This window comes from Dendrobates tinctorius, unplaced genomic scaffold (genome assembly GCF_039654945.1).
Source record: "Dendrobates tinctorius isolate UK_male_01 unplaced genomic scaffold, ASM3965494v1 ptg000097l, whole genome shotgun sequence".
NCBI classification, from domain to species: Eukaryota; Metazoa; Chordata; class Amphibia; order Anura; family Dendrobatidae; genus Dendrobates; species Dendrobates tinctorius.
Window position 1 is genome coordinate 23,228,225 of NW_027361765.1, and position 16,051 is coordinate 23,244,275.

A 16,051-nucleotide genomic window follows, 5' to 3' on the forward strand; every position below is an offset into this window, starting at 1 on the left:
ACGACCTTGTGCTATAGTGCGACTCAGGTGATCGAGACCTGTGGGTCCGCTTACGTCTGTGAGAGTCGGAAGCAGCATGTTCCTGAGACAAGCTGTCCGTTTGCTGTGTACCGTCCATAGCCGGGGCCCGACTCTGCAGAGCTTGCAGTAATGTAGCAGTTAGGTTGTCTATGGACTGTGACATAGACTGAGACATCTGAGTTGCCCATTCCGGCATGGCCTGTGACACTGAAGCGTCAGTAGGGACTCCCTGGGGTTCTGACCCAGAGTTCTGGATGCAGTCCCAGCAGTGCGGATACGTGATGCCACTAGGGAGCGTGGCTTTGCAGGCTGTACAGAATGCATAGAAACATTCCTGCCTGGTTCTCTTCCTTGAGCCCGGCATAGTGCACAGAGGCTGGCTATAAGGGATCGTACAGGGGTGGCTACGCAGAGGGAACCCACAGAAAGCCTTATAGGAAGTATAGATTCACAGCTGAGTAATGAGAACCCAGCTGTGAGCTTACCCCACCGGTGTGCCCCTAGGTCCAGCGCCGACAGATCCCAGTTCTGTGCCCCCCGGAGACCGCTGTGATGCTCCTCTCCTGGATCTCATCCAGAAAAAATGGCCACCGGGGCTCTGAGGAGAGGGAGGAGGGGGCGGAAAGCTGAAAAGGGCGCGCTGGGCTGTGTAAAAACACCCCCTTTCTGCCTCAATCCGCCCCTTCTATGACACTCCAGCGTGTCATTTTGGTCATCGGGGGGCGGGCCGGGGAGCGGGGAAAAGGCGGCGGCTTCAGCTAGGCCGAAGCCGCGGCCTAAATTAGAAGTCTGATGCCCAGGAGGGCTCCAGAGCGGCGCGGTAGTCCGGGGGGGGGGGGGGCGGATTTGTACCAGACCCCCCCAGAATGGTCGACTGGATAGCGGTGGGGGTAGCAGGGGTAGCGGCTTTTGTATGGGGGGCCCCTGAAGCCGCTGCTGTTGCAGAGACAGGGACGCAGAAAAGCCCTGTCTCTGCTGTGCCATCCAGTCCGCACCCTCCCCCGGCCCCAACAGGATCCCTCAGCCAGCCTGGGGTCCCTGGAAGCTGCGAAATGCTGCCTGATCTACGACCCTACCTGAGGCGTCTCAACCTAATACCCCCTGCGGGGGATTAGGGAGGGTGCGTCTGTCACCGTCAGGGGGTCTTCATCCTCGCCTCAACCTCAACCCAGACCCCTTAAAGGGGTTGGGGAAGGAGGGGGGTCTCGACCTCGAACCAGGACCCGAGGGACTGGGGAGGGAGCGACATGGGGAAAAAAACACCTTGACCTCAACCGGGTACCCCTAATAGGGGACCGAGGAGGGAGCCATGCCGGGACTCTCGCTGGAGACCCACTTTTCTTCATCTGTATTTCCGTGAAAAAAAGGAAAAAAACGGAAGAAAAAAGGTGTGCCTCCTTGCGCCACTAAGCAAAAACTGGAGAAGGCTGACGCCGTCCAGGGGTGTATACTGCAGAGGAGGAGCCAAAGTTAATCTTTTTCAGATTATGCATAGTGTCGCCTCCTAGTGGACAGCAGCATAACACCCAAGGTTCTGTGTCCCCCAATTAGGCGACAGAGTAAATACTATATGCTGCAAGATAACAGTGGAGCTCTCATGAGGCTTTTTGGGGTCTGCTATATAAATCTTAGATGGTTAAATATAAAAAAAAAAAAAAAAAAAAAAAAAAAAAAAAAAAAATACTACTTTACTATAGAATCCAATACTGCTGGGCAGAAAACAGACTTACCTGCAGTCACACCTGTTGTACTGTTACTTGATGGGACAGCAGGAGAATCGGGAATCGAGTTCTGACCCACCAAGGGTCCAGAAACAGCATCAGAGGCCGGCTCTGAGGTAGACGAATCACTGGAAACAGTGCTTACAGGCTGAGACTCTGTTCTGCCAGAGGTAGTTGGCACAACGGTAGGATCTGTATTATAAAAAACAATTTATACGTATATTAGACACACCCCCCCCTACATGTATAGAAGCCCCATTGCCGTCGATCAAAGCCATCAATGGGCAAAGCCATCAATGGTCACCAGCATGCACTATGAACCTGGGATTCTGACTCGCCATCTACGCAAGCAGGGTAGACCTACCGTCCTCATCTACAGTCAGGTCCACAACTTCAGTTGCATTTTGCCTAAGAGGCTGAATCACAGTGGAAACTCTACTGCGACTCCTGTGCCCCTGAGATCTTCCAGATTGTGAACTTGAACTTTGGCCCCAATGGGTTCCAGAGTGTCCTAGTGAGGAGCGAGACCTATGGGGAAAGCAAAGTGGCCGATGTTAACCATGTAGAGCTATGGATATACATATTTCTAGCGTGATGCAAGGTATGGCAGCCGCTAAGTATAACAACTAAATGATTATTATTAATAATTATTATTATTAATAATAAGTCACAAAAACATTAGACAAAAATCAGGCACAGAGGAAATGATGAAGGTTGTATCCAGACTAAAATATTAACTCAACTCCAGCAGAGATGCTTATTGCAGAGTTTCATACTAAAACCAAATGTGCCTGAAAGAAAAAGCAAAAACAGGAGTGGGGTAACAATTCCTCAATTTTGAAATAAGTGCTGGAGAGTCAAGAACGGCAATGGTCCATTTCTGGCAATCACATAAAGAATGAATGGCGCAGCAGTGCATTAACGCAAAATTCGTTCCATTTAATCCCATCTCGAAAAGAGGCATTATCAGGTCTTTTTTCCTCAAAACTTGCACTTTTGTTTTTATTTCTTTATTTTTAATGTGTGGTGAAATTATGCAAAACAAAACAAGCTTGTTTTGTAGTTAGATCATTTACCCGTCGATTACAATTCATATTTTGACAGGCCGGACATATACGGACACTGAGGACCAAGATGGTGGTGACGGGGGCCTGTAACAGGCCCCTGGCTGCCATAACTACCCATTGGTTATGAAGCTGGTGGAAGTGGGCCATTGTTGGCATCGCCACTAACACCGATTCACAGGAGCATTGAAGTGCTTTAACTATAGCTACTGAAGCTCGCTCCGGCTGCGTAAGTTACAGGCAGATGTCTGCTACATATTATGGTACGAGCTCGAGTCCGCTCCATATGCGAGGATCAGATGTAAGATGCACTATTGCGTCTTATGACGGGAAAGGATCAGAAGACCTAGGACCCCTTGTGGTCCCAGAAATCAGGCACTTATTACCTATGTGTTGATCCTGGGCTAACCCCTTTAATGTGGCAGACAGCCTTTAGATGGGGTAATTATTAAAAACCAAAGGAGATTCCTCAGGGTCTGATTTATATCATAACCGAAAAAGAGAACAGGATATCTCCCGGTGTGATAAATCTGTAATAAAGGCAGCATCTCACAGCGTGGTCCTCACATCGCAGTGTGGGCCGGGGCCATCCTGATCAGGCACAAAGCCATCCACTTCCCCCAGCAATGTGAGCAGCTGTGGTCATGAAGCGCTCGGCAGCAAACGGGTTAAATGCCTTCATTTAATTTGCTTTGTGTGTGAGGAGGAAACAGCGCAGCAAGCAAATTCAGGAGTCTGCGGAAACTGCTCCACGCGCCTCCAACACCAGAGCCAGCCCCACATTATCGGAGCCTCTTCCATCTCACACTGAAAGCAGATGAATGTTAAATAGCGCCTGGAGATCGCGGCCAGCTCGGCCTCTAGCTGCTCCCATATCGGACAAGGCCATTTTAGTAAATCCTTGCATACCTAGGAAATAATTCAGAGTCCTCTTTTCTCACAACGCCGTGTGGTGCCATGCTTCCTGAATGTGTAATGAAAAAATTGACAACTGGGTGTTACCATTTAACTTTTAAAAAGCCATGTGGTCATATACGGTCTGAGCCGATTGGGTGGAATTATGTATAGGAACACATCCACACCTGGAAAGTGATTTTGTATAGCTTTTTGGGAGGGAAATACAGGAACGGTGCAATGTAGAAATATTATAACTAGTAGGAAAAATGGACTATTCCCCAACCTTTCATTTAGGCCAGATGTAGAGGGCAGCACTCCCTCTTGTACTGAATACAGTGACAAATGGGTGTATTTCGGGGGGTGTCCTTACAATCTGACACTGGTCAAGGCACTGCGCGGGGGCACAACGTGACAGAATGGTAACACCATTGTCAAATAATCAAGGACTAACGTGAGCTATGGAGAGAAACGGATTTGTTATTACAGGTGAAACACAAGCAATTACCAAAACAGAGGTGTGAGGAGGGGGAAGGGTAGCCGCTCCGAGGCTGACGGACAGGGCCATGGTACTCCTCCTCAGTTAGGCGTTTTCCACCTATAGCTTTAGTCGCACTATTTCCTTTATGGTGATTGGAGCACATTAGGTTTTTTTTATGGATTTTAAACAAGGCTCCCCAGGTTTCCATTTTTTGGAAGTCCAATAGTCTAACCTGGTACTCTATTTTGCTCCAGAAAGAAGCTTAATGGAGGCCATTAGAGTAACACAATTAACAGAAAATGATTAAAAAAAAGTAAAATTTTATGCAAAGCACACAAACAGTATACCTAGAGCAAACATATCTGGTAGTAAAGGCCCAAACCTGTACGATTCACCGACTGTCACTATCTCCACTTCACTGTCAGTTGAGGTAACGTTGATTTCTTCATTGTTGCCAGGGACTTGGGGTGTGGATGACGCCTCAATGACTACAACGTCCTCATCAATGCTACCTGCGACGTTAAAAGTGGCAGCTATGAATACATAAAGTATTACATTATCTATTTATAGAATTGCCTTGTAATGTTTTCATTTCCTGTTCTGTCCAGATGTCACCGTATCCCAGAATTCCAAGGGGAGGAAGCTCACCGACCGCCATATTGGAACACCCAAGCGATGGGTGTCTCAATATGGAAAATGCAGCTGGTACCAACCTATTGCACAGTACCACCAGCGGAACACCGTCTCACGACACACTCTATACGCTGTACACACTCACACTCCAAGCAGCAGATGTGCGACATGTCTACAGGCAGAGGAAGACGGTCACATTAAAGGGGTTTTCACACGAACGAAAGTTCATTTTAAAACTGGTCTGTGTTTGACTGTGTACAGAACATACCACATCTCCTGGGCAGGGGAGGAAGCAAAAGACAATACTGACATTACAGTAGGAGATCACAGAGGATTCATTTTGTGAGGTAAAATATTTCACTGACTTTTTAAACAATATTTTACCTCACAAAATGTATCCTCTGATCTCCTGCTGTAATGTCAGTATTGTCTTTTGGTTCCTCCCCTGCCCAGGAGCTGTGGTATGTTCTGTACACAGTCAGACACAGGGGTGAGAGAGACAGAGCACAGGGGGGGAGACAGCTCAAACGGGACAGCACATGAGGGGAGAACACAGCACAGGAAGGAGACAGCAGACCAGGGGGACAGCACATAGGGTAGACAGGTCAAAGAAGAGCGTACAGACGGGAGAAGTCAGCACATGGGGAAAGAGAGTGTAGGTGAGCACATGGGGGGAGAGATTCTCAATGCTGCAAAGCCTGCCCCCATCGTGACATTACCGCCCTCCCGATGCGATAGCATCGGGCCTTCATCTAGTCTTCAGATAACCGCTCTGTGAGAAACTAATGAAAATATTGTTATGGAAAAAATCTGGTGTGAAATGTCTCTAAAAAGGATTGTCAAATTTTGGCATCTTTCATGCTTACATGTATGTACATTTGGCTAAAACTAATTTTTTTTTTAAAGGGAACCTGTCACCTCGTTTTTCAGCTATAAGCTGCGGCCACTGCCTTTCAGGGGTTTATCTACAGCAGAGGTCTCAAACACATGGCCCACTACATGTCTCACTCCCTGAGGCAGGGGAAGGCGCGCATTCAGGAGCGTGCGATCCGCGATGGCTGTTCTGTGTGCACACTCTGCACAGGACCTGGGATGAGGTCACAGGAGGGGAGGAGTCAGGGGTCAAATGATCAGGGGCCTCCGTGTATGCAAGACGCTGCTGTCTATGCTGGTTGTCATGGTGCTGGATGAGGTAAAGTTTGGGTGCACGGAGCGGAGCCGCGCGCGGATGAGGTGCACCAAGTTTGAAAGGAATGCAGTCCCCCAGCTCCAATTTTTTTTTATGTGCGGCCCATTTACTCTGCCGAGTTTGAGACCCCTGATCTACATTCTAGAATTCTGTAGATGAGCCCCTGATCTAACCTAAAAGATAAGAAAAACAAGTTTTATTATTCTCACCCGGGGGGCGGTCCGGGTCCAGCACCTCCCATCTTCATGCCATGTCGTCATTTTCCTTGCATCGGGTCGTGGCTCCTGCACAGGCGTACTTCTCTGCCCTGTTGAGTGCAAAGCAAAGTACTGCAGAGCACAGGCATCAGGAAAGGTCAACAGGGCAGAGAGGTACACCTGCGCAGGGGCCACGACACAAAGCAAGGAAGATGAAGACATCGCATGAAGATGGGAGGCGCCAGACCCGGACCTGCGACACTCATAGGACAGGATCGCCCCACCCCGGGTGATTATAATCAAACTTGTTTTTCTTATCTTTCAGGTTAGATCGAGGGATCATCTACAGCATTATAGCTGTAAAAACGAGGTGACAGGTAACCCAATCTGCAGCATATTGCTGGCTGCATAATAAGTTAATTAAGAATCAGTCAGTGAGCTTCTTCTGAAGATCCAATGGGAAAGCATCTAACGTCTTTCAGCTGATTTATGCCCACATCAAAGACCAAATTAGAAGTGATTTTTTTGCCCAAAACATGCATTTAAAGAAGGTAGGAGAGGGAGTGTGTGTAGATAATATATCTATACCTATATATACACACACATCCCCAGGAAGGTCCAGGAACATGGATTTTTGTGAGTACTCACCGTAAAATCCTTTTCTCCGAGACGCTCATTGGGGGACACAGACTGTGGGTGTGTGCTTCTGCCGTCTGGAGGCTGACACTAAGTATACAAAAAAAGAGTTAGCTCCTCCTCCGCCGCATACACCCTCGCCCCCAGACCGGGCGTAACTCAGTTTAGTGCATAAGCAGTAGGAGAACGCGCCTTAAACTCAGGCAAGAAATTATATGACTGAAAAAGGGGCCACCCTAAACCCTACACAAGGATTTGTATAACTCAAAATAAGTAAATGCCAACTGGCTAATAGGGTGGGTGCTGTGTCCCCCAATGAGCGTCTCGGAGAAAAGGATTTTACGGTGAGTACTCACAAAAATCCATGTTTCTCCTTCGTCTCATTGGGGGACACAGAGACTGTGGGACGTTCTAAAGCAGTCCTCTGGGCGGGATCTTAGCTCACCCAATCCATGCTAATTTGCGCCCCTGATTAGAGGTGCGCAACTGCTGCCTGGAGAATCTTTCTTCCCAGGCTTGCATCCGAGGATGCCTGGGTATGTACGTTATAATGTTTGACAAACGTATGCAAACTGGACCAGGTAGCTGCTTTGCACACCTGCTCCGCTGAAGCCTGGTGTCGCAGTGCCCATGAGGCACCCACTGCTCGAGCCGAGTGTGCCTTGATCCCTGCCGGAACCGGCGTGCCACTGATTTCATAAGATTCTTGGATCGTCAGGCGAACCCATCTGGCCAAAGTCGCTTTGGACGCAGCGAGCCCCTTCCGCCGCCCTTCTGGAATCACGAATAGAGAGTCTGTCTGGCGGAATGGTGCTGTTCTTGTCACATACCTCCTAAGGGCTCTTACCAGATCCAGGGTGTGCAATGCCTTTTCTACCCTGTGCACCGGTGCCGGGCAAAACGAGGGTAAGACAATGTCTTCGTTGATATGGAACGCAGACACAACCTTCGGCAAGAAGGGAGGAGCTGGCCTTAAAACTACCTTATCTTTATAAAAGGTTAGGAACGGCGGTTTACAAGATAAGGCCGCCAATTCCGAAACCCGCCTAATAGACGTTATAGCAACCAGAAAAACGACCTTTCTGGACAGGTAAGGTAAGGAGACTTCTTGCAATGGTTCGAAAGGAGCCTCCTGAAGGGCTCTGAGCACCAAGTTCAGGTCCCATGATTCCGTCGGCGCCTTATAGGGGGGTACTAAATGTGCGACCCCCTGCATAAACGTCCTAACCTGCCAGACAGAAGCGACCTTTCGTTGGAAAAGCACCGACAGGGCCGAGATTTGCGTTCTGAGCGAACTCGGAGCCAATCCTGCGTCCAGCCCTGCCTGCAGAAAAGCCAGTACGTTGGGGATCGAAAAAACCAGAGGAGCCACTCCGCGATCCCTACACCAACGGAAAAAGACTTCCCAAGTCCGGTGATATACTTTCGCCGAGGAAGGCTTCCGGGCACTCACCATCGTGGCCGCCACATCGCGCCTGAATCCTGCCTGTGTTAACAGCCAAGATTCAATGGCCACACCGTCAAACACAGGGCCCCCAAGTTCGGATGGCAGATCGGCCCCTGGGACAGTAAGTCCGGCCGATCTGGGAGACGCCAAGGTACGTCCACCACTAGTTGAACCAGATCTGCATACCAGGCCCGCCGGGGCCAGTCTGGGGCCACCAGAATTGCTGGAACCTTCTCTCTCCTTATTTTTCTGATGACTCTTGGAAGCAGAGGCAGCGGGGGAAACAAGTACGGGAGACGAAACTGGCTCCACGGAAGCACCAGAGCGTCTGCTGCGATTGCCTGCGGGTCGAGGGATCGAGCGACAAACCTTTGTACTTTGGCGTTCTCGCTGGATGCCATAAGGTCCACGTCTGGTGTCCCCCACCGTTGGCAGATCTGTTGAAAGACCTCGGGATGCAGGGACCATTCCCCTGCCGTGACCCCCTGTCGGCTGAGAAAATCTGCCGCCCAGTTTTCGACTCCCGGAATGTGCACCGCTGAAATTACCACGTGGTTCTTCTCTGCCCAACGCAGTACCAGCCCAACCTCGCGCATGGCTGCCTGGCTGCGCGTGCCCCCTTGATGGTTGACATATGCTACTGCTGTAGCATTGTCCGACTGAATGCGCACCGGCCGGTGTCTCAGCAACCGCTGAAAATGTTGCAGGGCCAATCGTATTGCCCGTATCTCCAGAATGTTGATCGGGAGATTTATCTCCCGAATGGACCACCGCCCCTGGGCTGTGTGACTCTGGAAAACTGCTCCCCAACCATGCAGGCTTGCATCGGTCGTCACCACCAACCACTGTTCCGGGGGAAAAGGTTTCCCCTGGACCAGAGACGAGTCGCGAGTCCACCATCGGAGTGATCGCCGGACCGGCGGAAGCAACTTGCACTGATGATTGAGAGACAGCAGCCCCCGGTCCCATGCTGACAAGAGCGCATGCTGAAGCGGACGGAGATGGAACTGGGCAAACGGGATTGCCTCCATCGCCGCCACCATTCTGCCCAACACACTCATGCCGTACCTGATGGATCTGGTGCCTGGCTGTAGAAGGTTCCGTACCCCCTGCTTGATCCTTCGCGCCTTGTCCTGAGGGAGGATCACCAGCCCCCGGGAGGTGTCGAAAACCATGCCTAGGAATACGATTCTCTGGGCTGGAACCAAGGACGACTTGTTTCGATTGATCAACCAGCCTAGACGGGCCAGGGTATCCAGAGTGATACTGACATTCCTCTGGCATGCCTGAAACGACGGACCCTTTACCAAAAGGTCGTCCAGGTACGGTAGTACCGTTATGCCCCGTGCATGCAGGATGGCCATAACCACTGCCATTATCTTTGTAAAGACTCTGGGGGCAGTGGCCAAACCGAAGGGCAGAGCCACAAATTGGAAATGTCGCCCTCCGATCGCGAAACGCAGGAACCTCTGGTGTGGAGGAAATATTGGAATGTGTAGATATGCATCCTGCACATCGATCGAGGCCAGGAATTCCCCTGGATCCATGGCTGCAATGACCGAGCGGAGGGACTCCATCCGGAACCGCCCGACCCTGATGAATTTGTTCAGGATCTTTAGATCCAGTACCGGCCTCACAGTCCCGTCTTTTTTGGGGACCGAAAACAGGTTGGAGTAAAAACCCTGCGTCTCCTCGCCTTGCGGCACTGGGACAATGACCCCTTTGCGCTGAAGCGTCATTATGGCCTGTAACAAATCTTCCGCCTGCGATTCTGTCCCGAAAAGTCGGGAACGGAAGAATCGCTGTGGCGGGAGTCCGACAAACTCTATCTTGTACCCGGACGATATCAATTCCGCCACCCAAGCGTCGCGTGCCACTGCGACCCAAACGTGGCTGAACCCTAGTAGGCGTCCGCCCACTCTGTCGTCCGTAGGTAAGAAGCGCCTCGAGTCATTTTGCCGGAGGCTTTTGGGATCTGGCCCCCCTCGCTCTGGGCAAACGGCCTCGGCCTCTACCCAGCGGATTGGCCCTGTAAGAGGTTTGCCTTTCCCTACTCTGGCCATTGTTTGCGGAGGAGGATGCCCTGGCCGAAGTCCCCCCCCAGGGGCTACGAAAAGGCCGAAAACGCCTCTGCGTTTGCCTGAATGCCGGGCAACTCCTCTGCTGCGGGAGGAAACTACTTCTCCCCCCTGTGGCTTCTGAGATAAGCTTATCAAGCTTCTCACCGAACAACCGATTGCCCTGAAAAGGCAATGAGGTCAAGGATTTTTTTAGAGATAGAATCCACTTTCCACAACCTCAGCCATAATGCTCGCCTAATGGCGATCGCATTTGCTGCTGCCACAGCCGAACACTCGGCCGCGTCCAGTGAGGCGCTGATGAGATAATCACTCGCTCCTGATATCTGATTTGCAACTTCCAAGACCTCCGCGGGCAGATCCCTGTCTTGGAGGGCCTTATGCAGAGCGTCCGCCCATGAAACCATGGCCTTAGCAACCCAAGTTGCCGCAAAGGAGGGGGCCAGAGCCGACCCTGCTGCCTCATACACTGAGCGGGCAAGCCCCTCTATGAGGCGATCAGTTGGGTCCTTGATGGAAGAAACACTGGGTATCGACAATAGCGACCTTGATGCTAAACGTGATACCGGTGGGTCCACTACTGGCGACTCCACCCATCCTTTATGGAGCTCAGGAGGAAACGGATACTTTGCTTGCAGCGCTTTTTGCATTGCAAAACGCTTATCCGGGTGTTCTCTATGTTTTTGGACTAGATCCTCGAACTCCGGATGCGTGGCAAACCTTCTATGTGGTCGCCTGGTTTTCTTGAAGGAGACCTTGTGACCTGAGGCCGTGGATACATCGTCCTCGATCTCTAATGTCTGGTTGACTGCCTCAATGAGGCTGTCCACCGAGTCTTGGTACCCCAGGCTTTCTAGATTCCAGGCCTCCTCCTTCTGATCGCTCCCTGAGCTCAGCGACGGGGAACGAGATGCCCTAATACCCGCCGCCGAAGCCCCGGAGGGCCCGGCCGACGGGGAACGAGCTCTTTTGCCATGAGCTTGTCTGGAACTGGAGCGGCCTCTAACGATCGGAGGGTCCTGAGACGTGGACGAGCTGTCTTCCGCTGGCAGACCACCATCCTTGTCCCTGCCCGGGCCTCGAAGGGATTCAATTGGCCTTGTAAGGGACAACATAGAATGTGATAAAGATACCGCCCATTCCGGGGGGTCCTGACCCCTGGGCTCTGAAACAGTGGGGGGCTCCTGGGCGCGCTCCGACTCGCAGGCTTCACAAAATTTACCCGCCTGCGCCTTTGGCAGCCTGACCCCACAGGAAACGCAAACAGCGTATAGGAAAGAGTGAGCTTTCCCTTTGCCAGACATATTGCCCAAGCTTGAAGGTAGGGTAGAAGGAGGAGGAGGGTAACCCCTTCCCTGAGTACCAGTGCGGCTCTCGAAACGGGGTTGCACTCACCCACAGGTAACGTTCCACTCCTGTTGAACGACCGCGGAAATGCGAGGGGGGTCGGGAGTTCCGGTACTGTGTGCGCCCGCCGCTCTCCACCTCCTGGCTGAGCCGTACCGGAAGTTAGTGGGCGGGTCTTCCGGCTACCACCGGAAGTCGGCGGGCGGAGCCTCGCGCGATACCCACGGACTTCCTCATGCAGCGGGGGCCGCGGCCGCCGGCGGGGCTTCCGGCCGCACTCCGGTAGACGGGGCGTGCGGCGTTACCCGCCGGGGGCAGCACCGGGTACCTGCGGTGCCAGGAGAGAGGCGGACCTCCTCATTTATCAAAGGTGAGCAGGGCCTTCCACTCACCCATAGGTACGCCGTGGGGGCTCTCTTGGGGTGCTCTCAACTCCATCCCCGGGCAGGGAGGGGGAGGCTTCTGGTATCGGGACGTAACATCGATCCCTCGGCTCACCTGCGCCTCCAACTCAACCCCTGGTCTCACTACCTAGGGGAGGAAGGGGCCTCAATGAATCGCGTTGCAGGAGAGGAACAAACGTGGAGGGTCGCTCACACGTGCTCGCCCGTTGAGGTTATGGGGAAACCGAATCCTCTTATCAGGATGCGTTGCCGCCTCTTTACAAAATAAAAAAGAAAAATGGTTGTCTGGGGAAAAGTCCCAGATGTGTCCCTCGGTGCGGGAGAGAAACACGTGGAGGGTTACTCACACGTGGTCGCCCGTTGATGATTTGGGGAGATCGGACCCTCTCTATAGGATCCGTCGCCCCTGTCTTATCTTCGTAGAAAAGGCGGCAAAAAAAAAAAAAAAATCTAGTCTGGAGCTCCAGACTGCGTGTGCCTCCATCAGACACTAAGCAAAAAACTGAGTTACGCCCGGTCTGGGGGCGAGGGTGTATGCGGCGGAGGAGGAGCTAACTCTTTTTTTGTATACTTAGTGTCAGCCTCCAGACGGCAGAAGCACACACCCACAGTCTCTGTGTCCCCCAATGAGACGAAGGAGAAATACCTCTTTTAAAGTGGTTGTCCATTACTTGGACAAGCCCTTCTGAATACACAGTAAGACAACACGTCAGATGCAGCCAAGTATTTTCGGTCCCAGCGTATTCTAACATACACTGGTTTGCACTTGGACCAATATGTCATAGAGGGGGGGGGGGGGGGCAGCATGGTAGTTTCAATATTCAGATCGCACATAGCCACGCAAGTCAATAAGTCCGTGGAAACACACTGCACTTGGTTGACATCTGACTGCAGTCAGATTTCCAGAAACAAAGTGTGGAGAAAATGGTGGAAATTTTTGACTCCGTCTTCCCCATCCAAGTGAATCGGTTCACATTATGCTCACACTCTGATCAGAATTTGACACAAATGTGATTTGCATAACGGACCAGATTCTCTGATGAGAGAGTATATGCTCCTGTGCACCCAGCCTTATACTCATCTCCAGTGCCGGTGATGTCCCAGTTGTGTCAACACCGGTTTTCCTGGGGATCATGCGACACAATCCCTGCAGCAGCCAGTCAGTCGCCGTGTCCCTCTCCCTGCCTTTGGACGAAATGACATACATCTGGAAGAAGTGAGAGCAGCAGCTCTTCCTCCAGGTTCTGCGATTTACCCAAAAAATGACTAGAGTGAAGCAGCCGCTGACTGGCTGCGGGGATCGTGTGACATGTCATGTGATCCCTGGGAATTGAACAATGCCGGCACCGGAGGTGGGAGTGTGGACAACCCTTTTTAGCTTAATTTCAGCTCTACCCCTCCAGTTCATGGAAAACTGTGCCCCAGTACTAAGAAAAGCAAAGAAAGTAAGGGAAAATGGGGACAATGGCAGCAATCTGCCCTAGACCACCAGGGATGCTGAAATTAAATAGTCTTTAATAAGGAATTTTATAAAATGCAGGCAATGTGATAAAAAAACACTTAATTTTTTGGGGAAAAAAATTAAAAAAAAGAAAAAAAAAGAAAAAAAAGAATCGATGGTCAGGTCACCTAGCAGGTAACACCAATCATGTGGATAGGAGATGAAAGGGTATTCCAGTTCTAACAAGAACCAGATTCCATGTGTCAGCTGTAACTAGACCCGTGCATTTTCTCGGCAGCGGGACACACCGGCCATTGCTGTGTCTGTACAGCTCAGAGGAATGTGTGATAGTAAATAGCAATTGAAGAGATAGGAGATTACAGGCTGCTCTGCTGACTGAAAGCAATTTTACATCATTATACTCAAGCCATCTGCTCCATCTACAGCCACCCATGGCAACAAACTACTTATTGTCAGGCCCAGGGATTTATTTAGAGCCACTGACAACAACTCTCTTCATAGCCTTGACTGCATCACTGTATTTTACATATCGGTCCCGAGACAAAGTATAGGCCATCACCCTAACATGCTGTACATTACATCTATGGCTGTTTGGGATCACAATTGACAGCCTGATAGAAATGTATAAATGTCGGAGCATTCTAAATGTGTTAGTCGTGCAGGATAGAGAATTGTGTGCCTTTTTATGCCATCTTCTCATTATACAAGAAGCTCTGATCGGGCTGTCGCCTTGGTTAGATCGAGGTCTCAATGACGTTACTTAGGGAATGTTTGTTGTCTGCAGGGAAAGCCACTGCTATGCTACTGGAGCCCGGCTATGGTACCGTTCTCGCGGCACAGGAATGTGCAGGGCAGACACTGAAAGGGTTGTCCGTAGTGATGAATGTCCCATATAGTGCGCTAGGGAAGACTAATGTAATACAGCAAACGCTTTACTCTTCAGGACTAACAAATTGTGAACGCTACCTGAGGGAATTGTTGTACCATTTTGGTGGTTTTCCCCGGGAGACACAAATATGTCTTCTCCTTCGGTGGAAGAACTGGAAGCCGACTCGCTGCTGAGGTCATTCTCACTGGAGCTACTGGAACTGGGGAGCAGAGCGTACTTCTGCCTTGCCAGCACTTCTCGCTTCTTTCTTTGCATTAATATCCGCTCTTTTTGCTTTTGCGTCCTCTGAGTTGACCCTTTTTTCATAAAAGTCTTCCGATGTACAGGCCTCCTCAAGCTGCTCACCTGATAACAAGGCCTTTTCATAAGCATAGGCACAGAGTCTGATGGGGGACGAGGCCATTTTTGAGCCCTCGCACTGGGAGTTCTGTTCGTAGGATTTACTCCGGCAGGTGAAAAACGACGAGGGTTGTCCTTGTCCTCATCAGAAGTCATAGTATCAGAGTCTCCAAAATGTGAGCTTGATGAAGGTGAAGAAACACAGTCACTAAAGGAAGAATCGTTGTCATCGTCACTTTGGGGCTCTAGTCTTAGCGCCAACAGTCTCTGATTTTCTTTCACAGCACAACTTTGGGTAAAGGAAGGACCAGCCTGCTGGCTTTTCCTCTTTTTTCGGACTAGGCCCTTTTCTTGATCTGTGCCACCGTTGTGCAAGTTCCTCTGTTGCTTCGTAGAGTCACCATAACAGTGAGTGAATTCATTACCTACTTTACTTGCAATCATGTCTACGTCTGCTGGGAAGGTCCTTGCTGCTCCCGCACACTTAGGGTTCAGCAATACCCCTTTCAGATTTTCTGGTATCTTTGGTGCATCTGCAGGAACCTCACGCTTCATATCCGCTTATATATGGTGCTGTCACTCACACAGAACAGACCATGAGTGACTTGGTGAGCTCCACCACCGCAAGCTGAAAAGAGAAGAAGTAGATCAGTATAGGACCTAAAACCTGTAGGCTTTAACAGTATGAGAAGTTAAAAAGCAGCGTGCCAGCAGGGCCACATGATTTCTAGCATATTTAAAGGGAATCTGTCACCTGTTTTTTGAGATATCATATAATGATGTCATTCAGTTGTGTGTCACATAAGGATTCTCTTAGTACTTTTTCTTCCCCCTGACCCCGCACCTTTCATGCATAAATACCTTTTTTATATCGGTTCAGATGTATGTAAACTGCCGCTGTCCGGTCCGATGGGCGGGGCTTATTCACCTGCTCCCCCCCCCTCCCTGTCTTGCTCTACACAAGAAATGCGTAGAGCAGGACAGGGAGGGGGGAGCAGGTGAATAAGCCCCGCCCAGCGGACCGGACTGCGGCAGTTTACACACATCTGAACCGATATAAAAAAGGTACGGGGTCAGGGGGAAGCAAAAGGACTAAGAGAATCCTTATGTGACACACAACTGAATGATATCATTATATGATATCTCAAAAAAGGGGTGACAGATTCCCTTTAAAACAGACTATGTACTCTGGATTCAGCAGAAACGTATAGAAGGAAAGTTACTTCCTTGTCAGATGTACACAGGTGCC

General features: G+C 50.6%; 1 protein-coding gene across 4 annotated transcripts in view; it reads right to left on the reverse strand.

The window, feature by feature from the left end:
* Window positions 1–16,051, reverse strand: part of RNF111 (ring finger protein 111) — a 63,515-nt gene that overhangs the window by 22,545 nt on the left and 24,919 nt on the right. For all 4 annotated transcript variants that reach the window (XM_073586962.1, XM_073586961.1, XM_073586964.1 and 1 more), the window contains exons 2-5: window positions 14,541–15,430; window positions 4,564–4,693; window positions 2,107–2,270; window positions 1,752–1,934 (exon numbers count right to left, since the gene is read on the reverse strand). In XM_073586962.1, coding sequence (XP_073443063.1) covers window positions 1,752–1,934; window positions 2,107–2,270; window positions 4,564–4,693; window positions 14,541–15,357 — 1,294 coding nt within the window. In that variant the 5' untranslated portion in view covers window positions 15,358–15,430. The remainder of the gene's footprint in view (window positions 1–1,751; window positions 1,935–2,106; window positions 2,271–4,563; window positions 4,694–14,540; window positions 15,431–16,051) is intronic.